General features: G+C 40.6%; 2 protein-coding genes across 2 annotated transcripts; both read left to right on the top strand.

Moving 5' to 3' along the window:
- The first annotated feature begins 10,542 nt into the window (after nucleotides 1-10,542).
- LOC147487866 (uncharacterized) lies at nucleotides 10,543-11,406 on the top strand. The gene has a single exon (XM_086574164.1). It carries the CDS (start codon nucleotides 10,543-10,545, stop codon nucleotides 11,404-11,406), a length of 864 nt encoding a protein of 287 aa, XP_086430290.1.
- A 396-nt stretch (nucleotides 11,407-11,802) lies between these two features.
- Nucleotides 11,803-12,705, top strand: LOC147487865 (uncharacterized). The gene has a single exon (XM_086574163.1). It carries the CDS (start codon nucleotides 11,803-11,805, stop codon nucleotides 12,703-12,705), a length of 903 nt encoding a protein of 300 aa, XP_086430289.1.
- The last annotated feature ends 969 nt before the right edge of the window (nucleotides 12,706-13,674 follow it).

Below are 13,674 nucleotides of genomic sequence, written 5' to 3'. Positions count from 1 at the left end.
AAATAATTATGTTCACAATTCCATCCCATGCATATTTTGTTCACAACCTCACTCTGATTTGCTTGTTTAACCTTTGTTTCTACCAATCCCACAATACCAAGCTGATATTTTCTAATCAAGTTCTTAACTTCAGCATGCTTAAACCCTTGATTCACTCCCCTCATATTCCAACATCCTAGGTTTATCATCATTTAGAACTTGATTGAGGATTATAGTGACCGTACTTGGCAGCCACTCTATTAGACGTCATAGTAGTAGGTATCCTAGTAAATACATTAGACTTAGTACTTACCTCTCTCCTTATCACTCCTAGCTGCCTTGGGCTTGTGTCTCTGGTTATTTCCTTTTCATTTGCTTGTCCTTCCCCCGTTTGTTCTACTGGAATATGTTTTTGTATATCTTTACCTTCTTCCTTATCATCATGAACTTGTTCCACCACAACACATTGTGATGAATCTTCTTGTGCTGCCTTTGGTGATCTACAAGTGTGTTTCTTCTTCGGTACTTGCCATTCCCCTTCCTCTATTTGTTCTGTACTCTTCCCTTCTAGTGCCTTATCATGTTCCTTTTGTTCTTTGTCCTCTTGAACAATCTGCCCTTCATGAGTGCTACTCTCTTGCTGGACTTCTTCCTTCTTTTCTACCTTCTCTTTTATAATCCACACACTAGTAATGGCTTCAGTCTTTTTTGGCTTCTTAGGACAGGAGCTATCCGTATGGCCAAAAACTTCACAATGCATACACTTTTGTGGCTTCCAGTTATACTCTACCTTGACTTTATATGCTCTTCTTTGATCAAGCACACATGTTACATCCCTCGGGTACTCACACTTTGTATCAATCTCCACACATATCCTAGCAAAGCTTGTCTTTGTCCTCTCTTCTGTAGCTGTATCAGTAAAAAGAGGAACCCCAATTGCACTTCCAACCTTACTAAACCCTTTCTTGTCCCACAACTCCATGGGAAACTTTTTGAGTACTACCCAAATAGGTATAGTCTTCATCTCATCAGATTCCACAAATAATTTCCATGGTCTTACCACAAATAATTGACTAGCAATATGGAAAGATCCGATATCCAGAACTGAGTTCCTATCTTCCTCACTCTAAAAAATCAAAGGTATACATACTCTCTCCATATGGTTTCATCTCAAAACCATTCTTTAGTTTCCGTGTCCTTGTAACAACATCTTTAACATATGAATAATTCAACTTGCGCCAATAAAACTACCCACAATCAGGTTTGCATATTTCTTGTTTGAATCAACAAACTCCTTTGATTCAAAGTGTACAACCTTCTTACCTTCAACAATATCAGGTTGAATGAACTCAAGGCTTTGTTTCCCAACTGTCTTCCTTCCCAATACATCAGCCCACGTACTTTTTTTTCCCATGCACATCCAAGTACTAGCCTCCTTATTTTGATCTTGCAAGATTGCACTTTGAAGCCCTACACTTCTCGGATCGGATTCTTTGTTGAGTGAAGATGAAGAAGTGGATTTGTTATTTTGAGTCTCTAGATCATCTCTTGGTATTACCTCCTTGCTGATTTGACTCCCTACTTCATTAGGGATCTTGGTAGAATTCAGATCCGAAATTTTAGGATTATCGAGAATCCTTGATGATGTTGTCTCCATCCTTGCGAGTAGAAGAACCCATCAGATCCGATTTTTAGGATTCTCTCCATCCTTTGCGGTTCGGATCCACTTTTTGTGCTTTGATCATCCAAACCCAGAAGAACCCATCATATTAGGCTCTTGGATGCACGTACCTTCTCCACCTTTGATCAATATCCTAGAGGCTTCACGTGGTTGCCTTGCTAAGACCGAAACCAAAGTTGTTTTTCAAACCAGATAGGACTCTCTTTTTCAGATCGAAAATTTTGGATCGATTTTCAGATTTTCTAAACTCATGTTTTCATGGTGTAAAGATCCTTCTTCTCCTCTCTTAGCTTTAACAAGTTGTATCTCATTGCTCTCACCGATAAAACTACATGATCGGGTTTCTTCTTTAGAGGTTGTCACATCCGCCTCCTCTTGTTGTTCTAACAAATCAAGCATGAATCTTGCTCATTCTTCTTTGTAATGACTTCTCAAGAGACCCTTTCCCACAAAACCTCTCAATCTGACTCTCTAATCTCTCGGACTCATCACCAGTTTCATCCCTAGTAGGAGTTCTATGGATTACGCTCTCTAACTTATCTAATTCGTGGGTTTTTTTCATGTTTTTTTCTGTTTTTTTGTGTAAAATACCTAATTGCCCCTAAGAAATTAAATCACCCTATATTTGCCACCATTAAAGCAAAACTAAGCTGGGATATAGAGTCATGGCTAATTCTGCATCAAAGATGTAGTCATCGATTCTCCCGAGAGGCCACAATTACCGCGAGCAAACATATTAATGACGAGTAACGCATTTTTGCTATGCTACTAATACTTGTACTTGCTCGCTATTCAGCCCAAGCCCGGGTGAGGAAGATTCTTGCGGGGGAGTAAAACACAAAAATATGTCGATTCTTTATCACGGAATACCATATTTAATGGTAATATACTTCGCGATAAATAAAACAGCAAAAGCATTCCATTTCGACAAAAGACCCACACCCAAGTTCCATAGTTTTTGGTCCGCTATTCCGATCATGATTTTCCTACCCCGAGAGGTAAAGGTCCTTACCTTTTGGGCGGTTGTGGGCGAGGAGGGATTGAACCCCGACACCGTGGTTTCGTGAGCCACGTGCTCTAATCCTCGAGCTCTGAGGCCCCACCCCGTCTCCACCGGATCTGTGTTCGAGAGTACCCTCAAAAGGGAACCTTTCCTCTCCTCAGCCATTTCGGGTTAAGAAGATGTGAAAGCGCGTTTCTCTCTTCTCTATAAGAAATAAGAATGATGCCTTCCGAGGTGTAAAGTGGGAGAGAAGGGATGTCATAATGTGCCTTGGATGATCCACATCTCCGTGTCAGGCGCTGATGGGCACATTGAACTATCCATGTGGCTGAGAGCCCTCACCCAGGCACAACGACGCAATTATCAGGGGTGCGCTCTACCACTAAGCTAATAGTCCGTCGTGCGGGACTCCCATCGGGGCCCGCTATGCCAAAAGCAAGAGAAACCTCATTCCTCTCTTTCCTTTTTACGTCCCCATGTCGCCACACGGGAGGGACATGGGGACGTAAAAAAGGGGATCCTATCAACTTGCTCCGACCTAGGATAATAAGCTCGTGGGCTTGGTCTTACTTCACCATTGAGAAACGAAAAGAAGACTTCCATCTCCAAGCTTAGCTCAGACGTAGCTCGCTTCTTTTTGGGTGTGAAGCAATGTCAAACCAAAATACCCAACAAGCATTAGCTCTCCCTGAAAAGGAGGTGATCCAGCGGTCCAGTACGTCTACCTTGTTATGACTTCACTCCAGTCACTAGCCCTGCCTTCGACATCCCCCCCCTTGCGGTTAAGGTAACGACTTCAGGCATGGCCAGCTCCCATAGTGTGACGGGTGGTAAGGGAGCTAATAAGTTAGCTGATGCTATTGCAGCTAATATTCCATCATGTAATTATTTATAATTATTACCGAATTTGCTTGCAGAAGATGTAAAAAGAATTATATATGATGATGAGAGGGGTAAGCAATACTTGAGAGAGTGACAATGTAACAAGCTGTTTACAATTTTTTATTTCTAATAAAAGGGGTAGGGGACCTCTCTAAAAACCTCGCTTACCAACCAAAAAAAAAACTTGCTATATAATGAATTCAAAACACCGGATTGATTGATTGATTGAAGAAAACTCATGTTCTTATCACTTCTTCCGGATACAACCCTATTCTGGAACTAATACATCAATAGGCGTGTTATAGAGCCAAAAGGAGACAAAAGGACCCTACATGGGACATCATGGAATAACTGGGAAAAAGTGCCAAAAAGTAAAACTGTCAAAAGTCAACGGTCAATGATCAAAGCCATAGTCAACGATAAAAGTGAACTCAAGGGCCTAAAAACTCAAAAGCACTAGAAACACTCCAAGGCTTCAAGGATCAATGACTAAACCCTTTGTAAGACAAGGACTAAGCCTCTAAACCCTAAACCTTAACCTAGATCATCTAAGATAGATCTAAGATGAACAACTTCCAAACCCTATAACCCCACTTTATACACCGACAGAATACAAAACACTTGACTAAATGCATCTATATGGGAGTTTGCATTAGGATAAATGAAAAGCACTTGATTGATTGAATGTATGCGAAACACTTGATGGAATATACTTACGTGTGAGCTTGCATTAGAATGAATGAAAAACACTCGATTGATTGAATCAAACGTACCTATAAGCGAGCTTGTGTTAGAAAGAATGCAAAACACAAGATTGAATGCACCTATGTGTGAGCTTGCAATACACAAGAAAGAATGCGTGTTCCCAGACTACATCCCAGTGATACTTTACCAAAGGAGAGCATACAAAGTGACTTTTGAGTATAATTGGAAACCACCAAAGTTCGAGAATTGTAAAGTTTTCGGACACTCTAACCAAAGATGCCCGAAGAAGGAGAAAACAGAAACAGTAGATACAAGTAAAGTATGGCTACAAAAGGAAAAAAATGATAGGAAGGAAGAAGATAAAGGAGTGAAAGGGAAGCAAATAGAAAGTGATGAACAAAAGGTAGAACTTGCAGAAATCTCAGGAAGTAAGGAAGTCCATCAAGTACATATCGTAGAGGATGATAAGGGCTGGGAGTCACCTTACAAGAAGCACAGATGTAAGGCCAGAAATTTGGAGGGAAAAGACAACCCACAAACTGGGAAACGAGTGGAGACAGAAGGGAATGAAATAAAGAAGATGAGGGCAGAAGGAACAGAGGTTGAGAAAGAGCAGGAAGCTAGTGGTATCCAGCAAAGGGAAATACGAAACAAGGGGATTGGTATAGGATGCTGGAATGTAAGGGGCCTAAACAAAGCTTTTAAGCAGATTGAGGTGAAAGACATGATAAGACGGAAAGAATTAAGTGTGTTTGGATTGATTGAAACGAAAGTGAAGCAAGCAAATATGCAAGATGTCATTAATGGCTGCTGTAATGGATGGATGGCGGAACATAACTACGAGTATAGTGAACTGGGAAGGATATGGTGCTACTGGAACCCACATAATTGTAACATGACCACTATAGAGAAAGATGAACAGAGTATAACCATGGACGCTGAACTGATGAATGGGAAAACATTTGTAATAACAATGGTTTATGGATCAATTGATAGGAACAAAAGGAGAGAGCTCTAGAGGAGTTTGATTCAGATATCGGGTAATGTACAGAAGCCATGGATTGTAATTGGGGATTTTAACTCAGTTATGAATGGGCAAGAAAGAGTAGGAGGAACGGAGACAAGACCGCACCACTTCCAAGATTTGATGCATTATGTCACAATGGCTGGCCTAGTCGATTTGAAATATTCCGACAATTTCTTAACATGGAGTAATAAGCAAACAGTGAGGCTATGGAGGAAACTAGACAGAGTCATGGTCAATATGGAGTGGATAAATGAGTTTGGAGATACAGAAGCGACCTTGAAAAATCCAGGAGCAACATCTGATCATTCATCAATGCATGGTAGTGGAAACGATAAGAACCAAAGGTCAGTGTAAAAAGTCATTTCGATTTTTTAATTATTGGATTGATGAGGAGGGGTTTTTTGAGGTGGTTAAAGAGGCATGGGGGTTTTCAGTGGTAGGAAACCCAATGTACACGTTCACAAAGAAGCTGAAGAATGTAAAGAATGCTCTAATCAGCTGGAACAGAGAGAAAGGAAAGGCGTGCACAAGGAAAGTAGAAGCGGAAAGAGAACTAGAAGGAATACAAACTCAGCTACAAAGTCAGCCATTGAACCAGGAACTCATTACACAGGAAAGAGTGATAACAAGAAAGTATGTCAAAGCTGTAATAGAGGAGGAGAATGAATGTAAACAAAAATCAAGGGACCAGGTAGTGACACTAGGAGACAACAATACAAAGTATTTTTTTAACTCAGTAAAAGTGAGAAGAGTGGGTATACCAGATCGATTCATTACATGGGTGAAAGTTTGTGTGGAAACTGCATCATATTCTATAATTATTAATGGCTCGTCTTATAGGTACTTCAGAGGGAAACGAGGGATTAGACAGGGTGACCCTATATCACCATATCTGTTCGTTCTGGTGATGGATCTTTTCTCAAATATTATGCTCCAGAGTGTGAGGAGAGGGATGTATAGGTTACATTACAAGTGCATAGATCCAATTATTACTCATTTGTCATTTGCAGATGACCTTATGGTTTTTTTGAATGGGGATATACAAAGTGCTAGTACACTCAAGCAGAACTTGGATTCTTTCAAGATGGTGTCGGGGTTAGAGGTTAATATTGAGTAAAAAGCGGTTTATTTCTGGCGAGAGTGGATGATAACGCGCAAAGCGAGATTGAGCAAGTTCTGATTTCAAAGAGGAGTCTGCACTGTAAAATATCCTGGGGTTGCCACCGATTACTACAAGGTTAAGATCGGTGATTGTTGCCCATTGATCTTGAAAGTGACGAAGAGAATTCAAAGTTTGGAAAGGGAAGTTACTATCTTATCGCGGGGAAGGCTACTGGTGATCAAAGGCGGTGTTGAATAACTTGAGTGTCTCCTGGCTTGCATCTTTTACTATTCCTCAGAAAACAATAGATGACATCAACAGATTATGCCGAAACTTTTTATGGACGGGGGCGGTTGTGATCGATCCACATGCATTGATAGGGTAGGATAATGTTTGCTACCCTTATGAGGAGGAGGGAGGGGCCGGAATCAGAAATCTGGAGAAAGTGAATCAAGCGGCTACAATGAAACATATCTGGAAGATTGTAACAAAGGCAGAAAACTTATGGGTGACTTGGATATACAAGAATGTGATCAAAGAGAGAAGTTTTTGGGTACTAAAGATCCTCAAGATTGCTCATGGAGCTGGCGTAACATCCCTCAAAACAAGAAAGGAGGGCAGCTGATATAGTAAGACACCATATTGGAGATGGATATGATACGAGCTTCTGAAATGAGCCATGGCACGCAAATGGAATTCTGAGGAATAAATTTCCACAAGCCTTATTATATGATAGTACATGCCATGTACAAAATAAAGTAGCTGATTTTATTGATGCAGGAAAGTGGAGCATTCCTCAGCGCATAAAGGTTCACTTAAATGATATGCTAGGTGACATCGAGGAGGTGGAAATTATGGGAAAAGAAGACAAGATAGTCTGGACAGCGGCAATACATGGAGAATACAACCTAAAAGAAACATATGACAGCTTGAGAGGTATAAGGCCATAGGTGCCATGGGGGTAAACTGGTGTGGTTTTCGAACAAAATTCCACGACACTCTTTCATCACTTGGATGGTAGTAAGTGGAGGGCTTAAGACTCTACAGAAACTGAAAGAGTGGAAGAAGGTACAATCAGATACTTGTGTACTATGTTGGCGAGTACGTAAAGCGTAACATCATCTTTTTCACATTTTTGCACCTTCATAAGCCACGGTTTGGAGTCAAATTCTGCAGAAAATTGGAATTATAAGAATAGCAGCGCTGACATGGGAAGAAGAAGTGCAATGGTTTGAAACAAAAGCACAAGGCAAAGGGAGCATACAAGATGGATATAGGCTTTTCTGGAATGGTTTTATATATTGGGTATTGAGAGTAAGAAATGATCGCATTTTCAATAATAAACATGTTGATGCTCAAAGGGTGGCTGATGTGGTGTTCAATGACGCAAGAACTAAACTGATGGGAATGAGAATAACAATGGTACAGGGGCCAAAAACTCAGAGATTCAGGGACTTGTGGAGTATAGACGTGAAGGAAAAAACTGAGAAACGCGAGTATTGTAAGTGGGTAAGAGCAGAAAATGGGATTTACAATCTGAACACAGACGGAACATTACAAAATACAGAGGGGGGATGGGCTGCGGTGATACGCAATGAGAAGGGTGAGGTAGCAGCAGCGAGCCACGGAAAGTCTACACTTCAAACTATTGCAATGATCGAGCTCTAGGCAGTTGACCAAGGATTGCAGATGGCAACGAGAATGGGTATCAAAAGGATTGAAGTACAAACTGACTCGACCAATGTTATATCTTTCTTGAAAGCAAAGAACAAAGAAGCACCCATGGATGGCGAGAGAAGATGATCGAGGGAATATACAAGCTATGAAAGAGGATTTAGAACATTTTAATATATTTCATGTATCTGAGAGAAACAAACGGGGGGAATGATGCACCGCCCAAAACATCCCGAACCTTAGATATATAGAACTTGTACCCGGCTCATTTCTTTGAGGATGTAAAGAAAATTATTAGGGATGATGCTAGCGGAAAGCAGTATGTAAGGTTGTAACAAGCTATTATTACTATTTTATTTTATGGAAAGGGGTAGGGGACCTCTATAAAAACCTCGCATTCTAATAAAAAAAAAAAAGTGAGAAGGATGACAAACAAAATTACTTGCCTGAGAGATGGGAATGGAAAGGTTCTGGAAGAAATAGAGAGTATAGGGGAAGAATGCGTGATGTTTTATACTGACCTATACAGTCCGGACCAGATGGAGGAAATAGATTTCAGTATGTTAGAGGAAATTGAGGTAGAGTAGTTGGATCAAAATACTCAAGAGGAGCTGATAAAGGAGGTCACTAGAGATGAAATTATTGAATGTTTATCAGGTATAGACAGTGACAAAGCACCAGGGAGTGATGGGTTCTCTTCCTTATTCTTCAAGGCTACGTGGAGGATTATAGGAAATGAGTTTGTTAAAGCTGTGAAGAACTTTTTCAGGTCGGGTATGATGCTACAGGAGGTGAATACAACATGTATAACCTTGATTCCGAAGATACCAAAGCCTAGTTCATTGGGGGATTACAGGCCCATAGCATTACAAAGATCATGACACGCAGGAAGAAAGTTTTCATGACTCAAGTAATATCTCTCAATCAGTCAGCATTCATTTCGGGCAGAAGTATTCTTGATAATATACTGCTTTCACACGAGCTGCTACACAATTACCACCGGAATCATGGGCCACCTAGATGTGCAGCTAAGATTGATCTAAGGAAGGCTTATGATACTGTGAGATGGGAGGCTGTCAAGTTTGCTTTAACGAGGATTGGAGTCCCCTTACAGTTTGTACAGTGGATTCAGAAATGCATAGAAACTCCGAGATACAGCATTATGTTAAATGGAGCTCATTTCGGGTATTTCAATGGAAAGAGAGGAATCAGGCAAGGGGACCCAATGTCACCATATTTATTTGTTCTAGTCATGGAGTTTTTCACTCAAATGCTTAGACGGAAAGTGGAGGAAGGAGAATATAGGCTCCACTATAAATGCAGGAATCCACTCATCACACATCTATCTTTCGCAGATGATTTAATTGCATTCATGAATGGAGACTTGGAAACAGTACGAGCGCTGAAGGAAACTCTGAGCAAGCTGAAAAAGTGCTCGGGATTGCAAGTTAACCTACAGAAGAGCAATATGTTCTACTCGGGTATGGATGCGACAAGATGTACACAAGTCGAGAGCATTATTCAGTTCCAAAGAGGAGAGTTGCCGGTAAGATATCTGGGACTACCTTTAATAAAGACGAGGTTAAAGAATACTGATTGTGTAACCTTGATAGAAAAGGTAAGGACCAAGATACAAGCATGGAAAGGACGCGCACTATCGTATGCGGGGAGACTTCAGTTGTTAAAGGCAGTACTGAATAACATGAGCATCTACTGGACGTCCTCTTTTGTGTTGCCACAACAAACAATAGATACAATAAATCAAATGTGCATAAACTTCTTGTGGTCGGGGCCAGAATGTGCTACATCCCATGCACTTATTAGTTGGGAAAGTTTGTGTTTCCCTTATGAAGAAGGTGGTCTTGGGATTCGAAACCTCAGCACCTCCAATATGGCAGCAAATCTAAAGCATATTTGGAACCTAGTGAGTGGGAAGGAGACGCTATGGGTAAAATGGGTTAAGCTGAATTTGATAAAGAGCATAAACTTTTGGCAGTTAGCGATACCCAATGATTGTTCATGGGTATGGCGTCATATCTTGAAGAACAGGAAGGATGTGAAACACATTGCTCAACATCAGATTGGAGATGGAAGGGACACCAAGTTTTGGTTGGATCCATGGCATCCGATGGGCATACTGAAAGAGTTTTTTCCATTATCTCTTCTTTATGATTCAACTTGTAATCTAAATGCATCAGTCACAAACTTGATAGAAAATGGGCGTTGGAATATACCATGGAACATACGAGTCCATATGCCAGACATTATTAGCGAAATGGAAGAAGGGGTTAAGGTGGGCAGAGGTGAGGACAGAGTAATCTGGAATGCGTCAGATAAGGGGGAGTACACACTCAGAGACACATATGAGAGTGTAAGAGACACAAAGAGACTGAATACATGGCATAGCATCATCTGGTTTCCTAACAGAATTCCGAGGCATTCGTTTACAGCTTGGCTAACTCTGAGCGAATGATTAAAGACTAGACAAGATGAAGGAGTGGAATATAGTACAAGACGATACTTGTGTTATCTGTGGGAGGGAAAGAGAGACAGTGAGACACCTTTTCTTTGATTGTAGTTACTCAAAGTTTATATGGCAATATGTACTCAAATTTGCAGGTTATCAAAGGGCGAGAGCTGCTTCATGGCAGCTAGAAATTGCATGGGTACAAAAGGGGGCAAAGGGAAAAGGCTATAAGCAAGATGCAGTTCGGTTAGTGTTTACTGGCTTCATATACAAAGTGTGGCAGGAGCGAAATCAGAGAATTTTTCAGCAAAAAGAAAATGTGGCAGAGCATGTGGGGAAGGAGATCATAAGGGACGTTAAGATCAAACTACAGTCACTCAAAGCTGAAATGGAGGAGGGGCCCGAACGGAACAGCTTCATGGAGAGATGGGACATTCAAGTAAGAGCGAAGCAAAGGAAGGTGAAGCGCTGCTATTGGGAGAGAGCTGGAGAAGGCATATACAACCTGAATACGGATAGCACACCACTACAAGGAAGTCAAGGAGGATGGGCAGCAGTGTTTCGGGATGTGAATGGGGTTGTGGTTGCAGCAGCACATGGCAAAGCAGACTATGATTCAATAGACTTGATTGAATTGCAAGGGCTGAGACTTGGATTGCAAAAAGGATATCAAAGAATGAGGGCGCAAACAGACTCGACTTGTGTAACAGCGTACATGAAGGATAAAGCGCAGTACCCATGGAGGGCACATCACATGATGAAAGAGATACATGACATGATAGAACAGCTAGAAGAATTTTCAATTATGCATGTATTTAGAGAAACAAATAAACTAGCAGATATACTAGCATCTACCTTACCTACTGTTAGTTTATATATAATATAATCTTAGTTCTTTTGAGGAGGATGTAAAAAAAGATTATATATGATGATGCCACGGGCAAAAGAATATGTAAGAATGTAAGCGAGCTATGATTTTATTATGAATAAAATAGGGGTAAAGGGACCCTCTCAAAACCCCGCTTGCCAAAAAAAAAAAAAAAAGGGAATAGCATGGAGAAGAAACAAACTGAAAAAGCAGAAGGTAGGGAGGCAGACTTACCAAGCGAACAAGGGAAGAATAACAAAGGAGAAACAAGTAGTGCAAAAGGAAACAAGATGAGTGGAATTACAGCCACTAAAAATACCACTCGAGGGAAACTTAGCATAGTGACAGCCAAAAGTACGGTCACTCTAAGAAACCAAATGTTATCAAATGAGTACACATCTCGGCTGCTGAAACATGAGGGAATTCAACATGAATTTCAAACAAGTAGAAGTGAAGGACATGGTCTGGAAATACAATCTGAGTATCATGGGGTTAGTGGAAACAAGAGTGAAAGAAGAAAAAAGAGAGCGAGTGTTTAACAAAACGTTTAACAAGTGGGCAATGGAGGATAACTATGCACATAATGCTTTGGGGAAAGTATGGTTTTGTTGGGATCCTAGAGTATGTACAGAAACTTTACTGAGGAAGGATGATCAACAGATAACCATGGAAGTGGCCACGATATCAGGGGAGGAGTTTGTGGCCACAATAGTCTATGCAAGTGTGGATATGAACGAAAGAAGAGAACTATGGAGAGCTGTAATAGATTTATCTTGCATTATACAAAAGCCATGGTTAGTAATGGGGGATTTTAACTCCATATTGAGTCCACAAGAGAAGAAAGGAGGGTTAGAAGTCATCCCGAACCAGTTTACAGATTTTTTGAATTGTGTAAATTCTGCGGGACTAGTGGATATCAAGTACAAAGGTAATTACCTTACATGGAGTAACAAGCAAATGGAGAGAGTAAGTTGCAAACTCGACAGAGTGATGGCAAATTCAGAGTGGATTGGTGAGTTTGAAGACCATGAAGCTGAGTTCTTAAACCCAGGTGCTATATCCGACCACTCCTCTATGGTAGTTACATCTATGAAACAGAGAAATCAAAAGAGAAAGGCTTTTAAACTTTTCAACTTCTGGCACAATGAGAGAGTAAGTTGCAAACTCGACAGAGTGATGGCAAATTCAGAGTGGATTGGTGAGTTTGAAGACCATGAAGCTGAGTTCTTAAACCCAGGTGCTATATCCGACCACTCCTCTATGGTAGTTACATCTATGAAACAGAGAAATCAAAAGATTAAAATTTTCAACTTCTGACACAATGAAGAGGGTTTTATGCAAACAGTGGAAGAGGTGTGGAAAAGCAAAGTAGAGGGTAATCCAATGTATGTGTTTATGAAAAAACTGAAGGTAACAAAGGGGGCTCTGATTGAGTGGAATCGAGAGAGAGTAGGGAACATAATTGATAGAGTTAAAGACAAGAAGAAAGAGCGCTTCATGTTTTTGCTCTAATAGTGGCAAAAATAGGGTGAAATAACTATAATACTCACAGTAGATTCATTTATAGCCATTGCATCTATTATGTTATTTGTTTCCTTACACGAATGTAATAAGGTGAAATAACAAAGTTCTGCTTGCAATTCTTGTATTCTCCTCATCAATTTCTTTGTTTGCCATAGGTATCTCAAGCCCAATCCTCTAAAGTTCCAACATGCCGTAGTCATTTGAAATTATGAGAGGAGTGGTGCCTGTATTAGTCACCTCCTTGCTTGTCTTTGACCCAGTAGTTGTAGACATAGAAACCTTTTCACCCTGACCAACCTGTGCTGATTTTTGTGATTGAGCCTTGTTTCTAGTCACATTTCTCTCATTAGAAGAAGCTTCCTCTGTAGTAAACCTCCCTTCCTTTGTACCTCTATTGCCCTCCTTGAGTACTGGTTTAAAAATTTCTCCTGCCTTAGTAGTCTCATTGCCCTTAATGCTCCCATCTATGACATTCAATGTATCATCCTCTTTCTCGTTTTCTGAACTTAGAAATGCACCCCTTGAGGATTGCCCTACCCGAGGCCTGAATCGATGCTTCTTAGTAGGTGATTCCCATTCTTGCTCGCTTTCAACAGCATGCACTGTTTGTACTTCAACCTCTATCTTGGCAGTTGTAGCATCTTCTTTGGTATTGAAATCATGCATCCCTTGATGCAGTGCAATGTCGAGGTATTGAAATCGACAAGACGAAACCAACAGAACCACCTGCATCCATGAACAGAAAAGGTATGAAAGTTACAG

This window comes from Coptis chinensis, chromosome 7 (assembly GCF_015680905.1).
Source record: "Coptis chinensis isolate HL-2020 chromosome 7, ASM1568090v1, whole genome shotgun sequence".
NCBI classification, from domain to species: domain Eukaryota; kingdom Viridiplantae; phylum Streptophyta; class Magnoliopsida; order Ranunculales; family Ranunculaceae; genus Coptis; species Coptis chinensis.
This window is presented reverse-complemented; position numbering and strand designations above follow the sequence as displayed.

Coding starts and splice junctions, on each gene's coding strand:
- LOC147487865 (XM_086574163.1), top strand. CDS start 11,803: ATGAGGGAATTCAACATGAATTTCAAACAAGTAGAAGTGAAGGACATG.
- LOC147487866 (XM_086574164.1), top strand. CDS start 10,543: ATGAAGGAGTGGAATATAGTACAAGACGATACTTGTGTTATCTGTGGG.